The sequence below is a fragment of the Schistocerca nitens genome, chromosome 6 (genome assembly GCF_023898315.1).
Source record: "Schistocerca nitens isolate TAMUIC-IGC-003100 chromosome 6, iqSchNite1.1, whole genome shotgun sequence".
Lineage (NCBI taxonomy): Eukaryota > Metazoa > Arthropoda > Insecta > Orthoptera > Acrididae > Schistocerca > Schistocerca nitens.
The window spans coordinates 660,885,985-660,907,598 of NC_064619.1; the positions used below are offsets into that span (position 1 = coordinate 660,885,985).

The window sequence follows — 21,614 nt, forward strand, 5'->3', positions numbered from 1 at the left end:
TAAATAATGTTTTAAACAGCTTAAACTGGAATGATTTCCTTTACAAATTATGTCACTGAATTGGTGATTTTATGTTTATGTCACAATCTACTGATATTTTACGGATGCTTGGAATGCAAAAATGTAAGAACTACTTTGTTAATGAAGTAGAAAAATAATTAAAAACAATCAATCTAATGGCTGGATTCTCACCACTAGGGGCACTAATGCCGTTCCCATTATCTAATGGTAAAAATTTTCACAGCAGTGCGTGTAACGACTGGATATGGTGGACTGGCCGTACAACGAATGCCACTTGATGCAAACTATGAACAAATGTCACATTAAAGCAGTTTTAGTCCTAGGATAAACACTTTGAGGAACACACTCCAAGGAAATGTGATCCACCATGATAAAAACTGAACACTGCCTCCTGCTTAAATTATTACAAAATTGTCATTGTATGTACAGCCACACATTTTGCAATGCTGCAGTAAGTGAAAACAGCAGGAAACACACACACACACACACACACACACACACACACACACACACACACACACAGTTATTAGGAGCATATCAATATAGGACATAAGGAATTACACAGTTTAAAATGACTGTTGCCATAAAACAAAACTATTTACATACATTATTTATTTTATGATAAAAATGAAAATCTAATGAAATCAACATCGATGTCAACACAACTCTTTTTGTGAAATTTATATGAAGCTGGTAAATTGAAACGCAGCTCTGCTAGAACTTCAGCTTTCATGTTCCAGTTTGAGGCTTTATTTAGGATGTATTCTCTTGTTGAGGTTTTATGAAGAGAATAAACTGCCTCACTGGCTAATTTCACAGCCACTTCAAGAAACTTAACATCTACACCTTGATTGCGTTTTGTACCAAATGGTGGATTCATAACAACAACATCAAACACTTTGTCAAAACATACTGGCAACCCATTAGTCACATCACACTGCACTACATCAATGTTTGTAAGTTCAAGTTCTGATATGTTTTGTGAAAAAATACTTAAAGCATCAGTATCTATCTCAAATCCCACACACTGTGCTGCATCAAGCATTGCAGCACCTGCCGAAAGAACACCACATCCGCAGCCCAAATCTGCTACCAACTTCCCTGCTATGTCTCCATAACAAGACTGCATTGTATATAGCATACGGCTACCGATGTGTGGAGAGGTCGCATATTGCTCTAGCCACACCTTTGGTTTTTCAAAAATGTCAATATCTTGAAGCCAAGATTCAAGTTCTTTTAATTTCAAGCACGCCATTTTACAATAGTTTATCTACTTGTGAAAGCGAGGAAGCACTGGTAGTATAAGGTTGCCAAATAGTGAATCCTGAGTAATAAAGAAACCAAATGACATGGAATTTGCTTGCTGCATAGCAACTCTCTGTGATGGAGAAAGCATATGGGCTTCAGCTGACATCGACGATGGCTAGAACAGAAAGAAAAGTTATCAGAGCTAAAGAATGTGAAGATCAAATATTTTTTAGCTAGCAAGTGTCTCAGGAAACTAGTTGCTCTTAACTTTTACTATAAGTTTGCATTACATATTTTAGTTCTGCATCCACCAAACAGCAAAAATGTTAATCCATTTCTGTCTTCACAAGACACTAAGAATAATTCCAGCCATTACAGTACAGTACTATGTGTTTTAAGTTAGATGTTTATTACTAACATTTGTTACTCCGACAGGCAGAGCACTGATTGAAGAGGAGTTAAGAGTAGGCGCCACACCTTGCTTCAAAAGCATCTGTTTCTTTAACTGGATTTCTTCAAGTATCTTCCTGCTTGCAAGATCTAAAAACATACAAGTACAAATTATTTTGATCATTATCAATGTTGAATAATGAACTAATTTCATACAGTATTAACTGTCATATGAAAGTGGATTGGACTGATGGGTTAAGGGACCAAAATACTGGAAGAGTAACGTACCATAACCATTGGGTGGCGGAAAATAACCTCGCTGAAAATAACTGGAGGTCCACTGGGCTTGACAAATGGGGCTAGGCACACCTTCCACATCCAAACAGTGAACACCCCTGTCATTTTAAAAGATTGGTAAAATAGCTGAATCGCCCCACCTGGGTGCCAACAAAATTCAGTGTTTGACTTTCAGATAAGCAACATTGTCTGACAAAATGTAAAACAAATTTCTACTGGATGTCATTTGCTAAATTTGCAGATAGTTCGCCTTACTGCAGTAAGGTGGGACAACTTATTTAAGATCATACAAATGGGTCATTCTATTGTTGCGGACGTGGCATCAGCACAGATTCTAGATTCCGAGTGGGACATTCTGTATGGAGGCATCCATGCAAATGTAGGATCTTTTACAGTACATAGCTTGCTGATGTTTGCTACAGCATACCACTCACTATGCCATGGCACTGGTATGTAATGGAATAGGGTCCCCCTAAGCCAGGGCTGGTACCTTTATTTCCAAAGTGTCATCTTTGGTGCTCTCCTTGACAAAATCATATGTGGTAACATGTTCAGGTATTTCAACATGGCTGAGGGTGCAGGGAGAAACGATCGGCCTTCTGGTGTTTTGGAGCTCAGAAAGGTCTTGAGTGAACAGTATAAGTGGGTGTCATGGATAACATTAACTTAACAGCTTTTAACTTCTCAAAGAGCCAGTCCAAAATTACAAAAGTTTAATGTGAGCAGCTGCTGATATACTTCAAAGCTGGCATAATGGCTACTAGTTCTGCATCAAAGACACTACATTCCTTTGATAGGGAGTGCTATTCACTGCTGCCTGTGTGTGTGTGTGTGTGTGTGTGTGTGTGTGTGTGTGTGTGTGTGTGTGTGTGTGTGTGTGTCAAGGCATCAACATTTTGGCCATCAATACAATGACAACCCTCAGTGTAGATAATTTCTTAACTCTGTTTTTTCACATAATAGCTGAGGAAAAATATAGGACTTTAATAATAAATTGCAGTGGTTGAGCAATGTCATTACTAGGCCTGATAAGATGTTGTGAAACATAAATAGTAAAAATGAGTGGAAAAGATATTGGGAGTAAAACTGGCTCTCCCAATGAGAAAAGAATGGCACAGTTTTCACAATTTCTTCCAACACCCAGCTTATTAGTGCTGGACTGACAACCAAAAACTGTAACAGGCACTACAAACACAAGAGATAAGCAGTTGGATTCACAGTTATTGAGGAAGTGTCCTGTGGACAAAAGATTATAAAATACAAACAAAGGCAAAAATTTCATAAAATTGCTTGTAGTTTCCCAACAGCAACAATGCTTACCCTTGTATATATTTCAATAATACATTGTTAGGCCTACATGTTATTTTTCAACACACTGCCCATAACTTTCTTTCTGTTCGAATGCTCTTAGATTGATTATGGTGATTGGCTGCATTCCCTCATTTTCTGTTGTTTCATCCTAGAATTTCCAGTATAGTAGTATCAACATTTTTATTCTTGTAATTAAGCAGTTCTGTAAGTTTACACAAAACCTATTTCCAGCTTCCATCCTTTCACTCATACTCTCATATTATCATCACTGAATGAAAGTACTGAAGCATGCAACACCTTTCAGAGACTTGTTAGCAGTCATAGCCATATGACATTAAAACCTACGAATTTAACATTATTATATACTTTGCTTTCATTACAGATAGTCCAAATGGTGTTCCCTTTGTTTTCATTACTTCAGGCATAATCCGTATCACTTCAGACAGGGGGTTACCTTCATAGGCTTGAATGTCATTGAATTTAGCATATGTTAAAATTCAGGAGCAAGTAAGAAACATATATTTTTCTGTTTTCTCCAAAAAAATTCCTGCCCTGCCCTGAGATACAGGCCTCCAAAGATGACACTGTAAACACCATTTTGGAGATGCAAATTTCTGAATTTTTTTTTAAAGATAATTGCTTTATGATTACAATGGATACTCTGTTTGGACATACATGTCAAAGTTCTTTTACTGTCACCTTTTGAATTTTTTTTTAATTTACAGGATTTTTTAAAAATAAAATGCCAGTTCAAAGTTAGATTTTCTTCTGTTGATTAGCACCTTGTGGTACTATATTCTCTGTGAAGGAGAGCTTCCACTTTTACCTTGGGCAGGTTTTATTTAAAAAAAATTTTTTTTTTTCATTTTCAAGGGTAATGTATGTCTTTACTACAGTTGTTTCTAACTAATTTCCTTGTTGCAATGTTTATTTCTGTTGTCTTTGTTGCAGTTATTTCTTTTCACTTTCATTGTTGCAGTTATTTCTTACACTTTGTTGTAGTTTCTTGCCAGTGTCTTTGTTGTGGCTGTTCATTGCAGGTTTCTGTATTCTAATTGTTCAGTGCTAATTTGCTTCCTGAAGAGGCTTATAAGAAATCTGAGACCATCCAGTGAGTTGTGCGTTTTTGTGAGGAATTTGCCTGTTGACACAGTTGCAGCTTGTTTTGGGGAAAAGACTGTTTGAAATGTTTTCTGACAGGGGCCACAGGAGAGTGAAGTGTGCTGACTATTTGAATATCCATAAAAAGAGTGATATATAAGATAAAAAACACAGACTGTTAGGTTGGGAAGAAGCGTTCTCATTTGAAGACTCTGTTTCAAGGTGAAGATGTTTCCAGTGATGACTTTTTGTGTTCTAAATCTTTTGACTGAATAACAATGATAGTACCTGAACATCGTGAAGCCTCCCATGTTGCAGGTGAAGTTTTGGACCAATAAATAACCTGAATCAGTCAGCTGCAGAGGTAGGTGTTAGGCCTGTTAAGAAACCATGGGCAGTGAAATCAAGTCATAAGCTCTATACATCAAGAAAACAAAGAAATTACTAAACCTATGGATGAATACACTACAGCAAAGCTGACCACACTCTTTAAAGTAGGAATTCCATCTTCAGAAGAAAATGAACCAAAGCACTCTTACACCTCTTGCCAGGAGCTTTTCCACAAATGTCAATTCAGTTGTTTAATAGTGTGCATCCTACAGTAAAAAAGGTGCAAGTTTTAACTAATATTCCAGAGACATTTAAAAAAAAAAAAACAATTTTGAACCACATTCCAACAGTATCAAAGTACATGGTAGACAAATCAAGAAATGTGAGGCCTGTAAAAGGAGTCTTTGGAACACCAGATCCTTATGGTCATCCTGTAGGAGCATACCAAGTTTAAATAGGGCAGTCATCTTATCTGGAAGATAAATGGTACTGTTCTTACCAGAGTGCCAACAAAAAAGACACTCAACAGTAACAGTTGAAGGTCAAAAAGTTGCGAAAGTGAGGAGGTACACGACTCGCAGTATTAAAGAAACTTTTGCAGTTTATAAGAGCAACTATACAACTTCACATATTGGAAGATCAACATTTTATGCACTATGACCTAAGTAGGTAGTTCTATACCCACCTAGAGGTGTCTGTTTATGTTTGTACTGCACGAATTTTGAACTTTGTGTGGTAACTTTGAAGAACTTACTGGAGCACGTGACATACAACACCTTGGTTGGGCGTCTTAAGTCATTAGTAGTCTGTGACGTAAAGCAAGTGACTTCTTTGTTTCAAGAATGTGGTGACTGCCCTGGAAAGGGAGGACTGTCTTTACAGACACTTGGCCTGGAAGACGTAGCAGATAACTGCAGAAATTACATATGCAACATGGGAGGAAAATAAACTAATTAAGAAAACAAACTGTTGCCTTTGACAATTTCACTGATGAACTTGGTAAATAGTCAGTGAAAGCAGTAACACACCAGCATCTGAAGAAATTGCAACAACACATTGCAGAAGTAAAAGGGTGTGTACAGGCTGAAGAACTAGCCTATGTTTAGTGCTTCACTGTGAATTTGCTGAGAACTGGTCTGTAATTCTCCCACAAGAAGTACAAAGCTATCATTGGAGTAATGACCAGGTTTCAATTTTTATAGGAGTGACATTTTCACTAGACCACAAGTGTTGCAGTTATAAGTGATGACACAGGACGTGACTCAGCACATGCTTTGCTAGCAATGCACAAAATCCAACAGGTGCAGAGAAGATGATCATTATTTCTGATGGTGCTCCCAGTCATTTTAAAAATTGTTACCAGCTGTTTGAATTAAGTTGCTTGTGCCAACTGACTGGGTATACAGTGCTACTGGTCACAGGAAGGGGCCTTGTGATAGTGTGGAAGGCCTGCTGAAGCACCATGCTACAAAGCAATCTTTCCAGACCAAATACAGCTGTGCTTCAGAATGCTGAGGATTTTTTGAGAGTCTTGAAATCTTACACATCCACAGCCCTCACTCTTTTGTCCAAAGGGGAAATCTAAGAATTCCATGTGCAGAAAAAAGAAGAATGGTCCAACCAAAGTACTCCTGTGAAAGGAATTCAGAAGACACATTTTTGGATTAAAACTGATGGGCGAACTCATACTGCACGCACTTTAAAGAGCAAGAAAGAAGAAATTTTGTTCGTTCGGCCAACACCTCAGAAATAGCAGGATAATATTCAGATTCACAACCTGCGAAGGGGGATATTTGTGGGGTGTGTGTATGATGGTGATTGGTGGATTGCAGAGATTATAGACACCAATTGTGAGTTAAATGAAATTGTGGTGAATTTTATGCTACCACATAGACCAGCTGCTGGATATGGGTTTCCAGCTGAAGGACAGCAACAACGCCGTCAGTGCTCACTTCCTGTTCACAATGTTTGGAAGATTTTAAGTGCTCCAGTTCCTATTGGTTCAACAGGAAGGCATCACTCTATATCAAATGAAGATACTGAAGCAATGGAACACACTTTTAGTTCATTGACTGGCTAATTCTGGTACAAAACAGAGTGCACAGAAGTTGTATAAATTGAAACCTTTAAGTCTTTGGACCTTTCACACATATTTTGGAACCATTTAAAATGCTTGAAAAATGAGTCTCTTCCTCATCTTTCAAAACTAAAATTATGTTAAATAATGTTTGATTTTTATGAGCCTGTTATGTGATAATGTGGTAATAAAACCGATTTTATGTATCGCAAAAATTTCAATTGTTTATAAAGCCTGTTCAACCACAATATGAAAGCTCTCCTTTTCAGGGAATGTAGAACTATAGGCCTATGGTACTAATCAACAGGGAAAAAAAATTATGTACTGGCATTTCTGAAAAAAAATTTTTTCATAAATTATAAAAAGTTCTGAATGCTGTTGTAAAAGAACTTTGACAGATTAGCCCAAATGGAGGATTTCTTTGTAATCATAGAGCAATTACCTTTCAAATAACAAAAAACCAATAAAATATCTAGAACTGTTTCAGAGATACAGCATTATAAAAATTTTAATCAAAATTCGCAAACTTCAAAATCGTATGCGCAGCATCATCTTTGGCGGGCTGAATCTCTGAGCAGAAATTTTTTTGGAGAAAGCAAAAAAGTGTTCCATATTTAGTTCTTCATTTTAACGTATGCTAAATTCAATAACATCAGATACTATGAAAGTAAGATTTTTCCTACCCTGCCTGAATTGAAATGGACTATGCCTTCAGATTTCCATAGGTGCACTTCTATTTCTTGCAAAAACTTCAATATCTTCATATGCACATATCTGTATGGATTTTATCGTAATTTCGTCTGTGGTTTGTGTTAAACTGAATCTCATTTCACTGTAGCAATAAAATTATGTGGTAAAGGGACAAGAATTGTGGAGAACTGGTACAGGGAATGATTGATGTCATTTATATAGGAGGGTATGATATGGGTAATATGCTGAAGGTGTTGGTCTACAAGAGTAGACATTCTCTCAACGGGGGTACACTGACCGGACACAATGGGCACGCTGCGTGGTTGGTTTTATGGACTTTGGAAAGCATGTAGAAGGTAGGAGCGCAGGGGGAGGGGGAGTTCTGCATAGAGCTTAAGAATTAGAGGAGAGACTCAATATCCTGTTGGATTTGGGTCACTGTGGCAGGATTTGTAGGTGGAGCAATGTAACAACTGGCTAAGTCTCTGTCAGTTGATCACTGCAGGTCAAAACTACAGAGGTTGAGCCTTTGTCAGCAGGTAGGGTTAAGTTTTTATGTGGTGGATTATGATTCATTCCGCAGATGTAAGATTGGTTTCCATGTTAAAGGATTTGGAAAATGATTGTGAGGCAAGGTTTGGGATTAATAAATTCTTCAATGTTCATAGTGGTGAGTTGAAGGGCAGTGGGATGCATCATGGTTGACTGGAGGAGTGAACTGAGTCAGACAGGGCTCAACATTGGCATTAGGTTGAGTGACAAGAGTTGGCGTCAAAAAAGTGTTTCCACTGTACGGATTGAGGAGGAGAGAAAATGTTAAACAATCCAGTGTGACTGACTTTGAGAATGTGGCAAAAGACAAAGCCCCTGGAAAGGACCAATACTTTTACGGGACTAAATGGCTTTTAGAGCAAAGCTTCACAACAGTGTTTAGGGTCTGTTTAGGTTGGATTCTGTATGGCGGTGTAAGGGAGCTTGTGAGAGTGGTAAACAGCATATAGATCTGTGAGGCAGGGTTGTCAGCTATGAGGGAAGTTCTGAGGCTGTTGTAGCGGTGGTGGATAGTGGTTTCAGTGAGAGACACGAGATGCAGTAATTTGCGACTGCAGAGAAGGAGAATTTTATGGCTGGAGAGGAGGCATTGGAAGGATGTTTGGGCCCGATTTACATGGTCTTGTGGAACAAGGTTAATGAGGGCTATGGACTGGCAAAATTTGGACAAATAGAGGTCATTATGAAAAGTGGTTGCTGCCAGAGATGCTTAATTTCATTGGAGGGTGTGTGTGTGGGGGGGTGGGAGGGGGGGGAGAGACTCATATGAGCTCAGCAACAACTTGGGAACAGTATGTGGGGTTGGGTTCTGCCTACGGATAAGGAAACTTTTCTGTTTTTGTTCAGAAGGAAGGAACAAGGATCCTTGCTGGAGGATCAAAAAAGCGTAAAAACAAAAATTACATAAAAATGAATGGGGACAAGCTCAAAAATACGTGGGAAAAACACAAAAAGGACAGGACAGAATGAAGTATGGGTGAAAAAGATGAAACCTGAGGGAGTAAGGCCAACAGGGAAACGTGAAAACAAACAATGCTACAGATCACTGTCACAAGAAGAGCTCTCAAACTGGTGTTTACAGTCACCAAGTAATTGAGTCTGTCATTTGTAAATTGTTTGAAAATCACATTTTCAGGGATATTTTTGTACTCTTTACCCTTTTTCCACTTCTATACAAATGATATCTGATGTTGTATTCAAACGACAGGACTCTTACGAGCCAACTTCTCTCTTTTTTTTATGCCTAGACATAATAATAGAGTTTTATGATATTTTGGTGTATGTTTTTTTCCCATGTCTCAGTTATGAGTTCATGTAGTATTAGTCAGTTTTATAAGTTCAGATACTACTCTATCTTTCACCTGGTGCACAATAGTTTATCAATCTACATGCTTTTCTAGAACTGAAATCTGGTATAGGCAAACTTTCTTGTTATCTTATCATTTAGTTATTCCTTTGTATTAGAAATGTTTGTGTCCAGGTTGGAATATCAACAACTATGAATTAATTAACACAGTTTCGACACTAAAACCTGGCAGAGATACTAGCTTAAAAGTGGTGGAATCTGGAGTATTACAGTGTCTTGGTTTGTTCTGAATACACAATATCAAAAGATACAAGGGTTGCTGTTGTGGTCTTCTGTCCAAAGACTGGTTTGATGCAGCTATTCATGCTACTCTATCCTGTGCAAGCCTCTTCATCTCCATCCAACTACTGCACCTTACAACCTTCTGAATCTGCTTACTGTATTCATCTGTCAAGTCTCCCTCTATGATTTTTAGCCCCCCCCCCCTCCCACACACTTCCATCCAATATTAAATCGGTGATCCCTTGATGTCTCAGAATGTGTCCTATCAACTGATTCCATCTTCTAGTCACACTGTTCCACAAATTTCTTCTCTCTCCAGTTCTATTCAGTACCTCCTCATTAGTTAGGTGCTCTACCCAACTAATTTTCAGCTGCTTCTGTAGCACCACATCTCATAAACTTCTATTCTCTTGTCTACACTGTACTGCCCATGTTTCACTTACATATTTGGTGACGGTCCTCACAAATACTTTCAGAAAGACTTCATAACAAATCAATATTCAATGTTAACAAATTTCTCTTCTTGAGAAATGCTTTTCTTGCCAATGCTAATCTACACTCTACTATAGTCATCATCAGTTATTTTAATGTCCATATAGCAAAACTAATGTGCTACTTGATGTATCTCATTTCCCAATCTAATCCCCTCAGCATCACCTGATTCAATTTGACTACAGTCCATTTTCCTTGATTTTCTTCTGCTGATATACATTTTATATCCACCTTTCAAGACACTGTCTATTCCAGCCAACTGCTGTTCAAAGTCCTTTGCTGTCAATGACAGAATTACATTATTGGCAAACCTAAAAGTTTTTATTTGTTCTCCCTGAACATTAATTCCTTCTCCAAATTTTACTTTGGTTTCCTCAATGTACACACTGAATAACATTGGGGACAGGCTACAACAGTTTTGTTTCTGCACAAATTATAAATAGCCTTTCGCTCCCTGTATTTTACCACCTTCAGAATTTCAAAGAGTTTGCCAGTCAATATTGTCAAATGCTTTCTCTACATCTACAAATGCTATAAACTTAGGTTTGGCTTTCCTTAACCTATCACCTAAGATAAGTCATAGGGTCAGTATTGCTTCGCATGTTCCTACATTTCTCTGAAATCCAAACTGATATTCCCATAGGTTTGCTTCTACCTGTCTTTCTGTAAAGAATTTGTGCTAGTAAAAACTGCAACTGTGACTTATCAAACTGATAGTTTGGTAATGTTCACACCTATCAGCACCTGCTTTCTTTGGAATTGGAATTACTAAACTCTTCGTGAAGTCTGAGGGTGTTTCCCGTATCATATCTTACACTCTAGATGGAAGAGTTGGCATGACTGGCTCCCCCAAGGCTGTCAGTAGTTCTAATGGAATGCCATCTACTCCTGGGGCCTAGTTAGTCTTTCAGTGCTCTATCAAATTCTACTTGCAGTATCATGTCTCCCATCTCCTCTTCACCTATGTCCTCTTCCATTTCCATAATATTGCCTGCAAGTTCATCTACCCTGTACAGACCCTCTATACACTTCTTCCACCTTTCTCCTTTTCATTCTTTGCTTAGGCCAGTATTACACTATCAAATTTCTTTCTCCAATATCTTTGTCAAAGATATTTGACAGTGTAATAGGGACTTTGTCAAATGTCGTCCATATTTGATCAAATCTAGGGCCTCGCTGTATATTTTATCAAAGAAATCGCTTGTCTTCTGTTCACTGCAATGTGACATGTTACCACATGGAGCGCTAGCATCGCTGCAGCGTTCTGTCGTCTGTAGTGTTTTTATAACCATTGCCGGTAAATACAATTCGTGTGTGCCGACAACTACAAAATTAATAGAGATGTCTGAAGCTGATGAGGCGCTTTACAACGTGAGGCACCCTGAATACAAAAATAGATTAAGAAGATTGGAGACCTGACCTGACCTGACCTGACCTAACCTAACATAACCCTGGGCCTCTCCTGTAGCAAGGAATCTGAGTGTTACAGTGAGCCTGTCTTCTGAAGATGTGGCAGTTTTTAAGTGAATATTGTGCTTTGTGATATGAGGATACACTTCATTGAGCACATACAGAGATGTATGCTCATCCATTCTTAAGTAATTGATGTACGACTTGACGTCTTCCACTGTAAGCTCACGTAACAAGTTTTGTTGAATGCTTTTATCGTGTCGTCGTAAAACCCACGGCTTCACCCAGATTAGATTAGTTTTTCGTTCCATAAATCCGTGCTGAGGAGATCCTCGTGGATGTGGAACATGTCGATTTTTTTTTAAGCTGAAATATCAATACTAGTAGTATGAATAAATACAATACATCATTTGTTTCTATTAAAAATTTCGCCAATGGAGTAGGAGCTGGCCACTAGTAAGTCTTCCAGGCTCCTTTTAAACTGATCTTTATTTCTAACTACATTTTTTATGTTTGCTGGCAAATTATTGAAGATGAGTGTTCCTGAGTAGTGGACCCCTTTTTGAACTAAAGTTAAGTGCTTTTAAGTCCTCATGCAGATCCTTTTTGTTCCTGGTATTGTATATATGAACTGAGTTGTTTGCTGGAAAAAGAGATATATTATTTAGGACAAATTTCATTAAGGAGTAAATATACTGAGAGGCAGTAGTTAGTATACCCAGTTCTTTGAAGAGGTTTCTGCAGGACGTCCGTGAATTTACTCCACAAATGATACGTATTACACGCTTTTGAACTCTGAAAACTTGTTTGACTTCAAGACTTACCCCAAAATATTATCCCATATGACATTATGGAATGAAAGTAGGCAAAGTATGCAAGCTTTTTCATTTTTATGTCGCCTGTGTCTGCTAACACTCGAATTGCAAATACAGATTTGTTAAGGCGTTTCTGCAGTTCTGTGGTGTGCTCCTCCCAACTGAATTTATTATCAAGTTGTAATCCCAGGAATTTAAGACTGTCAACCTCGTATGTATAGTTCCTTTTTTTCCCCACTTCTTTTCCGCATGTGCACACAATGCAATTGCGGTACGTGCAACTGCTGCGGTTAATAACAAGTTGTTGTCAGCCATCTTGAACTTTGACGAAAAATTTGATGACAGTGTAATACCCCTTCTAGCGCTAAGTCAAAGATCTTTGTCAAATATATTTGACGGAATATTTGATCACATCTTTGATCAAATCTTTGACAAAGAAATTTGATAGTGTAATACCGGCCTTAGGACTTGTTTTCAGTCCAAGCTCTTGATATTCATACAGGTGGTTCACTTTTATACAAATATCTCTTCATTTTCCTATAGGTGCCATTTACCTAACCTTAGTGATGTATGCTTCTACGTCCTTACATTTGTCCACTGGCCATTCCTGCTTAGCCATTTTGCACTTACGGTCAATCTAATTTTTTAGACATTTGTATTCCTTTTGCCTGCTTCATTTGCTGCATTTTTATATTTTCACCTTTCATCAATTAAATATCTCCTGTGTCACCCAAGGATTTTGACAAGGCCTTGTCTTTTTACCTATTTGGTCCTCTGCTGCCTTCGCTATTTCATCTCTTAAAGGCACCCATTCATCTTCTACTGTTTTCCTTTTCCCTGTTCTAGCCTGTAGTTGCCAAATGCTCCCTCTTAAACTAACAACAACGTTGGAAAACAGATAGCTACTTACCGTCTAAAGAAGACACCTTACGTTGCAGATAAGCACAATTAAAAGACACATACATAAAGCTTTGTCATGGCCTTCAACTGCATTCCAGCCCAGCTGCCGCAGTTGGTGGTCACGTGTGGTTGCCAGTGTGTATGGATGGTGCAAGTTTCCTTTTGCTGAAGAAGGCTGTGGCCAAAAGCTTTGACCAGTGTCTCAATTGTGCCTTTCTGCAACCTGACGTGTCTTTTTACAGTAAGTAGCAATCTATCTTTTCCTACACTGATGATAGTCACAACAACACTAGTCCTTTTCAGTTATCAAGGTCCCCTCTGCTAAATATCCTCCTATTTTGCAATTTCTTTAGTTTTAATCTACAGTTCATAACCAATAAATTGTTGTCAGAGTCCACATCTGCCCCTGGAAATGCCTTACAACTTCGAAGTTGGTTCCAAAATCTGACTTACCATTATATAATCAATATGAAATCTTCCAATGTCTCCAGGTCTCTTCCACATTTACAGTCTTCTTTCGTAATTCTTAAACCAAGTGCCAGCGACGATTAAATTGTTCCTACTCCATACAAAATTCTACCTGGCAGCTTCCTCTTTCATTCCTTTCCCCTATTTTACATTCACCTACTGTTTTGCCTTCTCTTCCTTTTCCTACCATCGAATTCGAGTCCTCCCATCACATCATATACATTTCTTTCCTCTCTTCATCATCTGCAGAGGTAGTTGGCACATAAACTTTTGCTGTTGTGATAGGTGCAAGCTTTGTCTCTCTCTTGGCTATGATAATGCGTTCACTAAGTTGTTTCTCAGTAGCTTACCCATGTTATTATTTTGTTATTCATTATTAAACCTACTTCTGCATTACCCCTTTATATTTACAACCTGAATTCATCTAACCAGAAGTCCCATTCCTCCTGCCATCTAACTTCACTAATTCCTACAATATCTAACTTCAGCTTACACATTTCCGTTTTTAATTTTTCTAACCTACCAGCCCAATTAAGGGATCTAACATTCCATGCTCCGATACAAATGCAGGTTCCCCCCTAATGGTGACATCCTCCTGATTAGTCCCCAAGATCTGAATGGGGGACTACTTTACGTCTGGACTACACTCCTGGAAATGGAAAAAAGAACACATTGACACCGGTGTGTCAGACCCACCATACTTGGTCCGGACACTGCGAGAGGGCTGTACAAGCAATGATCACACGCACGGCACAGCGGACACACCAGGAACCGCGGTGTTGGCCGTCGAATGGCGCTAGCTGCACAGCATTTGTGCACCGCCGCCGTCAGTGTCAGCCAGTTTGCCGTGGCATACGGAGCTCCATCGCAGTCTTTAACACTGGTAGCATGCCGCGACAGCGTGGACGTGAACCGTATGTGCAGTTGACGGACTTTGAGCGAGGGCGTATAGTGGGCATGCGGGAGGCCGGGTGGACGTACCGCCGAATTGCTCAACACGTGCGGCGTGAGGTCTCCACAGTACATCGATGTTGTCGCCAGTGGTCGGCGGAAGGTGCACGTGCCCGTCGACCTGGGACCGGACCGCAGCGACGCACGGATGCACACCAAGACCGTAGGATCCTACGCAGTGCCGTAGGGGACCGCACCGCCACTTCCCAGCAAATTAGGGACACTGTTGCTCCTGGGGTATCGGCGAGGACCATTCGCAACCGTCTCCATGAAGCTGGGCTACGGTCCTGCACACCGTTAGGCCGTCTTCCGCTCACGCCCCAACATCGTGCAGCCCACCTCCAGTGGTGTCGCGACAGGCGTGAATGGAGGGACGAATGGAGACGTGTCGTCTTCAGCGATGAGAGTCGCTTCTGCCTTGGTACCAATGATGGTCGTATGCGTGTTTGGCGCCGTGCAGGTGAGCGCCACAATCAGGACTGCATACGACCGAGGCACACAGGGCCAACACCCGGCATCATGGTGTGGGGAGCGATCTCCTACACTGGCCGTACACCACTGGTGATCGTCGAGGGGACACTGAATAGTGCACGGTACATCCAAACCGTCATCGAACCCATCGTTCTACCATTCCTAGACCGGCAAGGGAACTTGCTGTTCCAACAGGACAATGCACGTCCGCATGTATCCCGTGCCACCCAACGTGCTCTAGAAGGTGTAAGTCAACTACCCTGGCCAGCAAGATCTCCGGATCTGTCCCCCATTGAGCATGTTTGGGACGGATGAAGCGTCGTCTCACGCGGTCTGCACGTCCAGCACGAACGCTGGTCCAACTGAGGCGCCAGGTGGAAATGGCATGGCAAGCCGTTCCACAGGACTACATCCAGCATCTCTACGATCGTCTCCATGGGAGAATAGCAGCCTGCATTGCTGCGAAAGGTGGATATACACTGTACTAGTGCCGACATTGTGCATGCTCTGTTGCCTGTGTCTATGTGCCTGTGGTTCTGTCAGTGTGATCATGTGATGTATCTGACCCCAGGAATGTGTCAATAAAGTTTCCCCTTCCTGGGACAATGAATTCACGGTGTTCTTATTTCAATTTCCAGGAGTGTATTTTATCCTTAAGGATGCCATTATCAGAAGAGCTGCATGCCCTGAGGAATAATTATGGCTATAGATTCCCCTTGTTTTCAGCCGTTTGCAGTACCAGCACAGCTAGGCCATTTTGGTTGATGTTACAAGGCTAGATCATTCAATCATGCAGACTGTTGCTCCTGCTACAACTGAAAAGGCTGCATCCCCTCTTCAGGAACCAACATTTGTCTGGCCTATCAACAGATAAGCCTCCTATGTGGTTGCACCTATGGTATGGCTATCTGTAGGCCTATTGCACACGCACACAAGAAACCCAACCAACAGCAACATCCAACATCCATCGTTCATGGGGGGGAGGGGAGGAGATATAATTTTAAATATATCACTGACATTACTCATAACTGCTTAAATATCAATATGGTCAGTTATCAATATGAACTGCAGCAACACATTAGTTTCATTACCTTGGCCGGCAACACTAAAAATCAAGATAAACCTAATATTAATCATATCTTATCCCATTATAAAGTGCCGAGGGAAATATACACGAACTATGGTTGTAAATGCTTATGATACAAGGAGTTCATGGTTGAACTGTACAGAATGGTCTATCCAGACAAGAAAAACTCTTCCCAACACATACAACACTTCAAGCAAGTTTGAAACATTGCAAATATTAATTTTGAATCACTATTTTCTAATATGTATCTTTACCAATATGGCACACTGATTCTCACAAAGGAAATCCTATATTAACTAAGAATCCAGTAAAGTTTTGAGTGCTTTCTATGTAAGCCCTACTACACTAGTAGCACATTCTGATACAAAACATTCCAACTACGGAGCTGGTGGTAAAGATATTCTGTTCAAAAAGTCTCAATGGTGATATGGGGTGCCTAAGTGTTTCCTCAGACTTCACCGATTGTTGCAGTCACTAAGTTATGAGTACATTTGGTTAATTGAAAATGGAACGAATTTCTCACTTTTGAGGTGGATGATTCCCTAACGTATCTAATTCTACAGAGCAAATGTGTGGTTGTTCAGTTATTTCGTGCGAGCACTCTGATTTTGTTTGGTAACTGACATTTATTTCCTATTTACCAACGTTAAAGTTCCTAATGCTCATAAACTAATGTAGGTTAGAAGAAAGCATCAGTCCACTTTTACACTGTCTTATTAAACCATTCTTCATCCTCTTAGAAATAAAAGAAATATCTGTCCGCATATTATTAAAATTATGAGTCACGTTCAACTGGAATTTATTGACATCCTGATATCTGCATTACCTTGTCGAGGATTTATTTGCTGGAACGACATGTCTACGTTACGCAATAATTGCACTACGCATCTCACGCGCTAAACTTTCAATATGAACAGTGCACTATACGACTGGATGTCCTATGTAAGCGTGTAATGTAAATACTGCACAGAGAAAACTCAAATATGACCTGTGGTACCAAAGATGCACTGCATTTTCGCGGAAATACAATTTGAAATCCCCTTAATATTATGTATTCCAACAAAGCATTTTACCTCAACCGCACAGTAATAATCCAGTAATAAAACATGAACAAGAGCATAACATCAAAATAAAACGTTATATGCTATGAAAATGCAGCAGTTACTGCAATGAAAGATAAAATTTCCTATTGTTACAGAAAATAAATTCCCGTTAAGGATCTATAATCATAACGAGCGTTGTGCACAATTTTTTCTAGATCGCCAAAAGATATTCTTAGTTGCAGTTCTATCGAAAAGCTACTCGCTCCTTTCAGGGTTGGTGAGTAAAGGCCCGTTTACACGCAACGATCTGTCTGCGCACATCACATCTGTGCAGACAGATCGTTGCGTGTGGACAGAAGATTTGCACCGACCTAAGGTGTGTGCAAACCTGGAAGTTGGAGTTGGAGGTTTGAGCGAAACCTCTCAAATCTGTGGGTTCAAACCACATCTGCACAGACAAGTTGGAGCGTGTGGACAGGAGATCGCCGCAAATCTGGCGCGAAACAGCTGTTTGCTCAGTCTAGTGTTTGTATTTGTGCGCACAGGGCATTAAAATGGCCGATACTCGTCAGTGTTCTCGAGAGTTTGTAAGTGAATTCATTGAAATATATAGAAACCACCCATGTTTGTGGAAGATTAAAGTAAAGAATATAGTGACTGAGCAGCATACAATGCTCTAATTGACAAATTGCGGGTATTATTTCACTCAACTCTTGTTTCGATATTGCAGTTGAAAATTCCAAATCGTTGTAGCTCCTTCCTGCTGCTAGGAATCTTAATGTTACCGCCAGCCGTTCGTGAGGAGAAATTGCCCTTCTCTATACAAGTATTTTTTCTCATAATATGAGGGGTTACAAGGATATGAGATGAACATCAACAAAAGCAAAACAAGGACAATGGAATGTAGTCGAATTAAGTCGGGTGATTCTGAGGGAATTAGAAAATGAGACACTTAAAGTAGTAAAGGAGTTTTCCTATTTGGGGAGCAAAATAACTGATGATGGTCGAAGTAGAGAGGATATAAAATGTAGACTGGCAATGGCAAGGAAAGTGTTTCTGAAGAAGAGAAATTTGTTAACATCAAGTATAGATTTAAGTGTCAGGAAGTCGTTTCTGAAAGTATATGTATGGAATGTAGCCATGTATGGAAGTGAAACATGGACAATAAATAGTTTGGACAAGAAGAGAATAGAAGATTTCGAAATGTGGTGCTACAGAAGAATGTTGAAGATTAGATGGGTAGATCACATAACTAATGAGGAGGTATTGAATAGAATTGGGGAGAAGAGGAGTTTGTGGCACAACTTGATTAGAAGAAGGGATCGGTTGGTAGGACATGTTCTGAGGCATCAAGGGATGACCAATTTAGTTTTGGAGGGCAGCGTGGAGGGTAAAAATCGTAGAGGGAGACCAAAAGATCAATACACTAAGCAGATTCAGAGGCATGTAGGCTGCAGTACGTACTGGGAGATGAAAAAGCTTGCACAGGATAGAGTAGCATGGAGAGCTGCATCAAACCAGTCTCAGGACTGAAGACCACAACAACAACAACAAGCTTTAAGAGATAATTATAAGTTTCGACATCCATCCGCAAATAATTTCGCCAGTCATTAGGTTCGCCCTGCAACTCTCGCTGTAAATTTACGTGAGAAAACTGCTTTCACTTTAGCAGCCACTGTCTACACCATTTTGACCGCTTTCTCTGTTTCCTGCGGTCGGTCTGAATGTTTTTTTGCAACACAACTTGCGAACACAGATCACAACAGAACTTCCTCCATTTCTATATTTCAAAATAACTGAATTAAATTTTTGACGTTTACAAGTAGTCGCTTGCCACTGATATTTCTTTTCTACACCGACAGATGGCGGGCGAGTAGTAGATTGGGGTTTGTGTCGTGTGAACACACCACATTTGCAGCGATCTTTTGCATGTACAGACATCTGCGCCGATGTCTGCGCAGACAGATCGTTGCGTGTGGACCGGGCTTAACGCGTACTTATAACGCCGTTACTAGTAACAGTTAGCTTTTAAAGGTAAACTGTAGCTAAGTTACTCTTATCGGTAACAACTAGTGTTGCCAACTTAGTGGGTTTTCCACTAAAACTGGTGGTTTCTACCTTCCTTTTAGTGGCGAAATATTGATTCTAGCGGCTGGTGGATTTTGTTGTGGTTTAATAGAATTCAGTTTCAGTTACTGAAAATGCGATCTCTCAACCACTAAGCTATTTATATGTTTCGAAATATGTTATTTCTACTTTATTTGATTTCAGGAGTATTGAACTTTTACTGCGAAGACAACACTGATGCGTAACGATGTGGCATCGAACCAACCATCGCACTTGATAGGTTACATGCGGGGATTCCCTGCAGAATGAACAGTATTTAGTAGCACATAGTTATAGTTCATTTCACGAGCGAAGGCGGCTTGTGCAGGTGTAGGGAGTGCAGCATCTGGTTTCAAACAATGGGTGCTCACTTATTTCATTACCGCTTCGAATAACCACTGAACGCTTGGTGGCTCAGACAGGGTGCGTCACGTCAGACGTGCCGGAAAAGGAACTTGACTGTCGTCGTTCGCGGTATGCACTATACAAATGTGATTCTTTGTGAATAGTATTATTTTACGACTTGATACGTGTATAGCTATGCCGAAACCACAACATACGCAAAATTTTCTGGATTCTTGGCTTGAAGACCCGCATTTAAAAATTGGCATCAAGTTATTGACAGTACTACAGGTCAGGGAGTCAACTGCAAAAATTGTGGTATAGTTTTTAGGAGTCACTATGGAGATGTGACGTCTCATGAGGTGTCAAAGAAGCCTCTACAAAATAAAAAGGTAAGCAACCTTTTTTCCAAATTGATTAGCCATTCATTGATCTGTCTTACGTCCTTGACCACACTTGGATTAAGTAAATTGTTGCAGATTGTAACTAAGCAGCCTAAAATTACTTTTAAGTCAGAGCCCATTGGGAATAGAAAAAAAAGGAAGAAGCAAGACTTGCATTAAACACAGCCTTGCATACTAGTATACATAGGGCGACCAGATCAATTTGTGGCGACGTAATTTATCCACTGCGCCAAAAACAGCGGGTGAAAGCTGCGGCTGATATATATTTATCTTTGCTGTAGTTGGCTTGGTTACGAGTTGTTTATTCTTGTTAGTTTTTGATCTGTGCTTGAAAAATAAAATGTTTTCTCATCTCATGAAAAAGCTGTTACTTCATAAAATATAAAGGCTCCCATAGTGGTGACCCCAAAAAATCGTAGCAGAAGCATAAAGAAAATATATATACCGACGAGAATAATGAATTCAGAGACAAAAGCATGGGGCAGTGGAATCAAGATTGAAGACTACAGTCTGTTCGACCAAGGATCGCGGTCCACGCCCTTTGGTTCGCCACAGAACGGAACGACAGATGTTAACGCAAAAGATGGGAGTACCTAGGCGCGACACGGAAATGTTAAGCTTTCCGCGTTCTGGCAGACGCGCCCCCAGCTTTGGTTTACGCAGGCTGAATGCATATTTCGGCAGCGTGGGGTGTCTAACAACATTGACAAATTTAAGATAGTGGTTTCACATCTAAATTTAGAAGTGATAGAGCAAGTAGAAGAAACCTTGTCGCAACAAAATTACTTTGTGCTAAAGGAAGCTCTCATACAGCATTATACGTTGTCACCAGATGTGCGACCACAAAAAATTTTCGCATACGATGATTTGGGCGACAAGACTCCGTCACAAGTACTCAAAGCCTTACGTACATTAGACGGCCCGGAACTCCTACCTGAAGTGTCTTTACGTCTAATATGGCTTCGTAAACTTCCTGCCAACATCCGTGCCGTCATTGCAGCAGAAACAGACTCACCATTGCAAGTCTTAGCAAAAAAGGCAGACACCATCGCAAACACCTTAACCGAAGTTTCTGCGTGTTCCGAATTCAACTACAGCCAGGATAGAGGCCCAAGAACGTGTAGTGTGATGGAATCTGACGTCAGTGAGCCTGGGACATGCAATAATACTTCCCAACAGCAGTGCTCATTGACCGAACCCACCATACAGCAACTGGCAGCACAAGTGGCAAAACCTGACTCGACAGCAGCAAAAATGGAGTGCTATTGACCGTGAGTTGCTTGCTATTTACTTAGCCATAAAGCATTTTCGCACGTCTGTCGAAGGGAGGCACTTTGAAATTTTTACCGATCACAAGCCGTTAGTAGCTATATTTCAACGAGACACAGAGCTCAAGTCACCACGTCAGTGCAGGCAAGTCGAGTACATTGCACAGTTCACAACCGACGTGCATCACATTTCAGGAAAAGACAACCTGGTCGCAGATTGCCTGTCTAGGAATTGTGCTAGTTTAAATTCAA

At 40.1% G+C, this 21,614-nt stretch overlaps 2 protein-coding genes across 2 annotated transcripts; both read right to left on the reverse strand.

Moving 5' to 3' along the window:
- Positions 1-615: 615 nt before the first annotated feature.
- On the reverse strand, positions 616-1,276 carry LOC126262400 (rRNA N6-adenosine-methyltransferase METTL5). The gene has a single exon (XM_049959014.1). The coding sequence runs from the start codon at positions 1,274-1,276 to the stop codon at positions 638-640; it is 639 nt and encodes a 212-aa protein (XP_049814971.1). The 3' UTR covers positions 616-637.
- LOC126262401 (SOSS complex subunit C homolog) lies at positions 1,235-17,182 on the reverse strand. Its single transcript, XM_049959016.1, has 3 exons — positions 17,026-17,182; positions 1,688-1,809; positions 1,235-1,444 (listed from the first exon to the last, which is right to left on the reverse strand). The coding sequence occupies exons 1-3, from the start codon at positions 17,054-17,056 to the stop codon at positions 1,292-1,294; spliced, it is 306 nt and encodes a 101-aa protein (XP_049814973.1). The 5' UTR covers positions 17,057-17,182; the 3' UTR covers positions 1,235-1,291.
- Positions 17,183-21,614: the final 4,432 nt, after the last annotated feature.

Excerpts from the sequence above, each read along its gene's own strand:
- LOC126262401 (XM_049959016.1), bottom strand. The coding sequence starts at position 17,056 with ATGTCGTTCCAGCAAATAAATCCTCGACAAG. Across the intron at positions 1,810-17,025 it reads GCAAATAAATCCTCGACAAG|ATCTTGCAAGCAGGAAGATA; the intron begins GTAATGCAGATA and ends GTATGTTTTTAG. Across the intron at positions 1,445-1,687 it reads TGCCTGTCGGAGTAACAAAT|CCATCGTCGATGTCAGCTGA; the intron begins GTTAGTAATAAA and ends TTTCTGTTCTAG.
- LOC126262400 (XM_049959014.1), bottom strand. The coding sequence starts at position 1,276 with ATGGCGTGCTTGAAATTAAAAGAACTTGAATCTTGGCTTCAAGATATT.